Raw genomic sequence first — 7,185 nt, 5'->3', positions numbered from 1 at the left:
CTGCTTATTTTGAATAGCTCAATTTTTTTTCAGTCTAATAAAGAAAATGGGTCATGATGACAGTATTTTATAGCATCATATCAAATTACGTTGCTTAAAGATTTCTCAATTATTTTTTATACTAGTGCCACTTAAATATATTAATAAAAACATCTGTCCTCCAAATTAACATTCATCTTTGTATATGATTAATGGAGATTATTCTGTTTAAATATACTAATAGCAGTAAGTCTCTTGATACTTGAATCATTAATGTAATTAGATATAGCCTTATACTATTTCGGATTTAGTTAAAAATTCTTTGAGGTAAATGAGATACAGAATACTGTACTCACTTATTTACTTTCATTTAGGTTTTTGTTGAACTCACTAAAGAACAAGAGGAAGAAGATAATAGTTGTGGAACTTTAAACAGCACACTTTGGTGGGAAAGAACACAGGAAGACAGAGTAGTATTTTGAATTTGTATTGCTCAAATCTGCAATACTGAAATTTATTGAATTTTTAAATTATTGGATTTATTTTATTTTTCGCTTTATTTTAACTGGTTTAAAAAGTGTACTGTTTTAATAGTAACTGAAGATCTGTGAAAGCACTTGTGATTTTCCTAAGTTCCTTATTTGAAGTGTTGTGGTGGTTATGTTTTTCTTTTCTTCAAGTAAAACTTATGTATAATTAATTGAAACTGTATGTTTATATCTGAAGTATATTGAGCTGTAGTCTGTATGTGACTTCGAATATTTACTTTTTTACCTTTGAAAACGATGCTTCTAAATTTATGATTTAAAGAAAAAAGTGGTAGAATAATTTTATTTTGAAGTCACCTTTATTTCAGTTTATGGCATCTTGTTACATAAGTATGTAATGTCCCAATCTAAATCAAAAACTGATAACATAAATAATACATAGAAAATAGACAAAGTAAAAATTTCTTGCTTCTGCTTAATTCCTAAAAGAAACTTGGAATGAAAGTTGGCATGCTAAAAAACTAAACCATAAATATTAGACAATCTCAGTGCAGATAGAAGTTTGCAGGAAGTGACATCCACTAGGTGGCACTCATCAATCATAATAAATTAAATGAGCCCTTGTTCTGTTAGGTGATTTTAGACATAGGTAACTTAGGCATTTGAAGTTAAATTTCTTTTGCTTACAGTAAAATACATACATAATTCTCTTTAATAAGAAACCAGAATTTCACTCTGTCAGAGTTGAAGTAAGGCTATATGGTTAATGTAATCTCAGAAAATACAGTTGACCCTTGAACAACGTGGAAGTTAGGGGCATTGCCCCCTCCCCATGCAATTGAAAATTCATGTACTTTTGACTCCTCAAAAACTTAACTACTAATAGCCTCCTGTTGACTGGAAGCCTTACCAATAACATTAGCAGTCAGTTAACACATTTATATGTTATATGTATTATATAATGTATTCTTACAATAAGGTAAGCTAGAGAAAAAATGTTATTAAGAAAATCATAGTGAAGAGAAAATACATTTATAATACTGTACATATTTATTGAAAAAAAAAAAAACATGCTTATAAGCGGACCTGCACAGTTCAAACCCATGTTGTTCAAAGGTGAATTGTACTTCCTGTAGAACCCATGTATGGATAAAATATAGTATAGTTGACATTATATTTCAATCATATGAATGAAAGTATTAACTTTGTGAAAGTAAATATATTGAGTGATAACGGCAACAGCAGAAGAATTTGGTATTAAGTTACTTTAAATAGCCAAACCCTTTAATAAAATTAACTATTTAAAATAGGCAAAACTGAATGAACTTTTAGCTCTACTATGTAATAAGACATTTGTGATTTTAGGCTCTAGCAGCTGATTTAAAATGGTGTTCCTTTCTCAGTCTCAGCACAAGGTACGTGACTGATATTCCCCCCCATAGCTTTGGTGACTGCTGTACACATTCCTATCTCAGGTTTTTTGACTAATCTAAATGAGCTGTCTTAAAGTTTCTGCTTGGATTTTATAATCCACAGCTAAGTTATTTCTCTTTGTAAGATTTAGTTGGTACTGGTTTTTAATCTTTTATTATTGACAGTCACTTGCCTCATGATACCAAGCTTTTGGATTCTTCATCTGAGAGTCTCACATTTACACCTTAGTACTGCACTTAAATACTTACTGCATGATTAATACAATTCCAGACCCATTTGAAAGAAAATCTTTACCTTTGTAGATAAGTTAATAAATAGCACATTGCATTTTTTAAACAAGTCATTGCTAAATGGTGTCATACATTTAAAGAGCTATCTTTTAGTGTCTAATATTCACATAAAATACCCAGGGACTTCTCTTTTGGGGTGTGGTTTTGTAGCTATGTATTACCTTGAACATTTAAACTCAGTTTAAAAAATAAAACTATCTACAGTTTACTAGGGCAGTTGCTGAAAAGGTAGTTTTTTAGAACTTACTGAGAAAGATGTATTATTTTAAAGTAGAGAATGACTAATATAGAACGTTACCTGCTTTTGCACATTGATTTGGTCACCTTCACTTTACATCTGTGAATGTGTGATCAATGGAAAGTAAAATTTTTTTCCTGCAAAGTCAAAGTTGAGATTATTCTGACGAGTTATAATCATGTTCTTATCATGTTCATTCAGTTACTTTGCTATTATTGTGCTCCTTTTAGCATTTTTTTAAAAAGACATTTGAATTAATTTCTTTAGATTCACAGACTTTGAATATGTTTTGGTCATGAATTAAATTATTTGTAGGAAAGGTCTGTTCCTTTTTCACATTAATACAATTTTTCCTATTTAGAAGTATAAATTAATCCTTAGGAAAGCAAGGGTAAGCGACAAAGTCAAATATGAAGTTCATCTTTCTTTGCAGTGTACTGCTCATGTTTTTGAACATACGTTATTGCAAAATGTCTTAAATTACTGACCTCAAAACTTTTTTTCTATAGAAATGCAAAAAAATATAAATACATATATTAGGTGAAAGTTAGAAAAATCTTATCACCCAGTTTATATTTTGTATTCATGATCAAATTGTAGAAATAAAGGCTGGACTTATTTACTGAGTGAGTTTGTTACCAACTAATAAGGCAAGACTTTCAGCAGCACTTAGGAACCAAGCAGTTGGTAACAATGAAAAACATGATAAGCGGAACTTCACATTTCATTTTGTGGGCTTTTCATTGTTTTTCACTTTGTACTTAGTAAAAGGCTGTAGGTTTTCTTTAAAAGTGGTTTTCCTTTAAATTGACATGTACTACCTTAAACTCGTATTTTGATTTTAATCATTACAATATTTTTAGAGTGATTTAATTTAGCAGACTTACTATTGACTATATTTCAAGCAGTGGGTTCTTTGGATAGAAAGACAACTATCAATTTTGGCCTTGTAAGATCTTATAATCTAGGAGGAGGAAGATAGATCCTTATGTAACTATAATATAATATGACAAATGCTTTGCTAGTGGTACTAACACTTACTGGAACACAATTAATTCTATTTAGGGTAATTTATTATTTTTATTGTTTTGTTGGTAACACAATATTTTATTTTGATTGTACTCTGGATTTGATGAAATACCATATAGTATTTTCATGTAACACATAAATAGGCATTAATTTTTTAAAAATAGAAATGCTTATCCTTAATGTATTTTTAATATTGCTAACATTGATTTTTTTTTCATTTTCTTTCCTGAAAGAATATATAACATAAAATGAAAGAATTTATTCTCTGGTGGATAATTTTTATATCAGCTATTCTTATAAGGTAAAAGTTTACTTATTTTTATTTATAATATGTCATATGTAAGTAATTATCAATGCTGCCCTTTAAGAGAAAATAAATATATTGTTAGTAATAAGCTTTAAGAATTGAAAATTTAAGACAACCCTTTCATTTTTGTATACTGAAATGAATTCTTTGTTATTTAGTATTGATAAATGAAAATGAGTGGCTCATATTAAAAGTGAAGAAAAAAACTGGCACTATAATTGTCAGTAATTTATTTCTGTAGCTACTAAGAGTACTGCCAAAAAACAGGCCTCAGCTTTCAACCCCCCGGGGACAGCCCTAGGAAACTAATGTAAGCCCCATTTTAGGATCTACTCTTTCCTCTCTTCCTGGTCATTAAGTCAGCATGGGTTAANTTTTTTTTTTGGCTCCCCCTGTATTGTTTTGAATTTATTTTGGAACTCTTTCTAGGAATTCACAGGGCTGATTAGTTGGCCAACTTTTTGAGCCTAGATTTTTATATCTATAAAATGTAAGGTTTGGTTTAGATGGATGCTAAGGTTTTCCTATGATCCTATGACTATTTTTGTTATAACATGAAGAGGCATCAATTTTTACAATTCATTTTTTTAATGCATAGAAACATTTGAAATCATGAAATTTCTGTGTGTTTGACAAGCTTTTAAAAATAAGGGAAAATAAATTACAATAGAAAAATCATAGTTGGGCAGAATATAATAACTGCAGCAATTGAAATTTGATATATTTTAATTAATCTAATTAACCAAATAGTTGGGTTTTTAAAAAACCCAGGTATTTTTATTAACATTCAGATCCTTTGTTTTATTTGATGCTTTGTAGGCGAGCAATTCGAACTGCATTTAAAAACAAAAAACAGGCTGCTATTCTGACCACTCATTATATGGAGGAGGCGGAGGCTGTCTGTGACCGAGTGGCTATCATGGTAGCTGGGCAGTTAAGGTAGATGTCTGACCAGCTGTTTTTAAATGTCATTATTTAAAAAACTGATAGTAATGCATATTAATTTAAATGTTAAAAAAAATTTTTTTTCCGTATTTGAGTTTTTGAATCAGTTTGCTTTCTATAGAATTATTCGTGAATATGTGAATTTTCCCCAAAATATGGCTACTTATTTGCATTTGCAATGGGCTTAGTTATTCAACAACTTGGAATATTATTTTCAGGTATGATGTTTATTTTAGAAAATTGCTAGGCAATGTATTGGTTTGTAACCCAAATTATGAAATAAATATACATGAGTTCATATTCTTATAAATAAATAATTGAAGCAGTGTGGGAGAAGAGGCAAATCTTCCTTACAGAAAGATTTCAAATAAATATGTAGATATTACCCCCTCTAAGAGGGGGAGCTTAATCCCCCATCTCCCAAGTGTGGTCTGGATTTTGCCAGGCTCTTCTAATGCATGGGAAGGGGAAGACAGTAACAGTACAGAAACCTGACAAGCACTGCCTTAACCAAACAATGCCATATGGATATCATGTACTGCCTGATATGATGTGATAAGAAAGGCACTTCAGCTCTGTGGTATTTTCTCCAAAAACCCGTAACCCTAGTGTAATCATGAAAAAAAATCAGACTGCTCCAAATTGGGGGACATTTTACAAAAACACTTGACCAGCTCTTTTTAAACTCAAAAGTCATGAAAAAGAAGAAAAGAGTAAGAAATTGTCACAGCCCAGTGGAGACTAGGGAGACAACTAAGTGCAATATGGTATCCTGGATAGATCCTAGAACAGAAAAGGGACATTAGTGGAAAAACTGGTGAAATCCAAAGTCAAGGAAATAGTAATATGCCAGTGTGTTGGTTTCCTAATTTGACAAATGTGCCATGGTAACGTAAGATGATAATATTAGGGCAAACGAACTGGGTGAGGGGTGTATGGAGACTGTAAATTTGTAATTTTTTTATAAATTTGAAAATATTCCCTTATAAACATTTTATTTAAATCACTTTTTAGATGAGAAATAATTTTGAAGCTGTCAAGTCATTTTATATCTGAGCTTTCTTTTAAAAATTACTACAGATGTATTGGGACAGTCCAGCATCTGAAGAGTAAATTTGGAAAAGGTTACTTTTTGGAAATGAAATTAAAGGACTGGATAGAAAACTTAGAAGTAGACCGCCTTCAAAGAGAAATTCAGTATATTTTCCCAAATGCAAGCCGTCAGGAAAGGTAAAGATTTTCAAAATTTAACTTTTTTTATAGAGCAATAATCATAAAAATTTGTTATTCAGGATTTGGGGGGGGGGGAAGTCTGTATTATCACTAATATTGGACTAATATAGTCTGATGACTAGAACTTTATATCTAACTTATTAGATCTTTCAATATTCGATAGTATTTAAACTTTTAAAGTTCTTATTTAGTAGTAATGAGAGAGTTATTTTATCATGCATGGAAATAGTTTAAGACTTTAAATAGTATTTTTTATCTAAATAAGTATCAAAATAAGTTATTGGTGTTTAATTTTGAACTTTAAAAATTTTAAACTTTAGCTTTAGAACACAGTAGTAGTAATTTAAATAATTCCTACATTTTATCTTATCTGTGTTTTCAGTTTTTCTTCTATTTTGGCTTATAAAATTCCTAAGGAAGATGTTCAGTCCCTTTCACTATCTTTTTCTAAGCTGGAAGAAGGTAAGTAACATTTGTAAAACGTGGTAAGATAGTTTTCAAATTGTGAAAGAATTTTATTTAAAAATGTAGAAATTGGGAGTCAGTTTATTGTAGAAACTATAGTAAATATAGGAAGATGACCTTTTATTAATTTAAGATAAGTTAAATACTAATACTGTAGGGATTTGGTAGACCACCTATATGGTAGTGTAAACCTTTCACTATTTTAATAGACACCACCACAGTTTTTCACATTGCATCTATGATAAAGGTCAGCTTAATTAGCCCTCTACTAGCTCAGTCCAGAAGTGGGAGCATTGAGTTTCTCGAGTCCTTTCTTCATATTGGGCTATTGAAGTAGAAATAGTAGCAAGACTCCAGTGGTAGCAGGAGAGGGGAGAGAAAAATTCATAGTGCCATTCCTAAAAGCTTTAAGAAGCTTAGTTGAATCTTGACCTTTTTAAAATAAAGGGTAGGTAGGATAAAAATATGCTGATGGCAGTAGAGGGGAGGTAAGCTCCTGGACAGAGGAAGTATTCAGATGCAGGTTGTTTTATGGCATTTATAGACTATGAAGCAACCTACATTTCCTGGTGATTTCTTTATGATTAAAGAGAACACCTGAACTACTTAGGGAGAATTAAAGGAATGAATAGAAAAGTTGGCATTAAATTAGATTGCAAAAGGATCCACAAAATTTAAAGAAAGTATATGGACATATGAACAGTATCCAGGATTGAGTTCAAGAAGTCAAGAAGAGGCAATATTGGAATTCGGGAATGAGAAATAGAGAGCAGAGAT

At 30.7% G+C, this 7,185-nt stretch overlaps 1 protein-coding gene across 1 annotated transcript in view; it reads left to right on the top strand.

Annotated features, from left to right (window-relative positions):
* ABCA5 (ATP binding cassette subfamily A member 5) overlaps nt 1-7,169 on the top strand; it is a 92,436-nt gene extending 85,267 nt beyond the window's left edge. Inside the window, 3 exon segments of the mRNA XM_019623806.1 lie at nt 4,585-4,704; nt 5,791-5,940; nt 6,326-7,169. Of these exon segments, the coding sequence (XP_019479351.1) occupies nt 4,585-4,704; nt 5,791-5,940; nt 6,326-6,413 (358 nt within the window). The 3' untranslated portion in view covers nt 6,414-7,169.
* The last annotated feature ends 16 nt before the right edge of the window (nt 7,170-7,185 follow it).

The sequence above is a fragment of the Hipposideros armiger genome, unplaced genomic scaffold (genome assembly GCF_001890085.2).
Source record: "Hipposideros armiger isolate ML-2016 unplaced genomic scaffold, ASM189008v1 scaffold_562, whole genome shotgun sequence".
NCBI lineage: Eukaryota > Metazoa > Chordata > Mammalia > Chiroptera > Hipposideridae > Hipposideros > Hipposideros armiger.
Note: the sequence above shows the minus strand (reverse complement) of the source record. Positions and strands in the feature narration are given on the sequence as shown.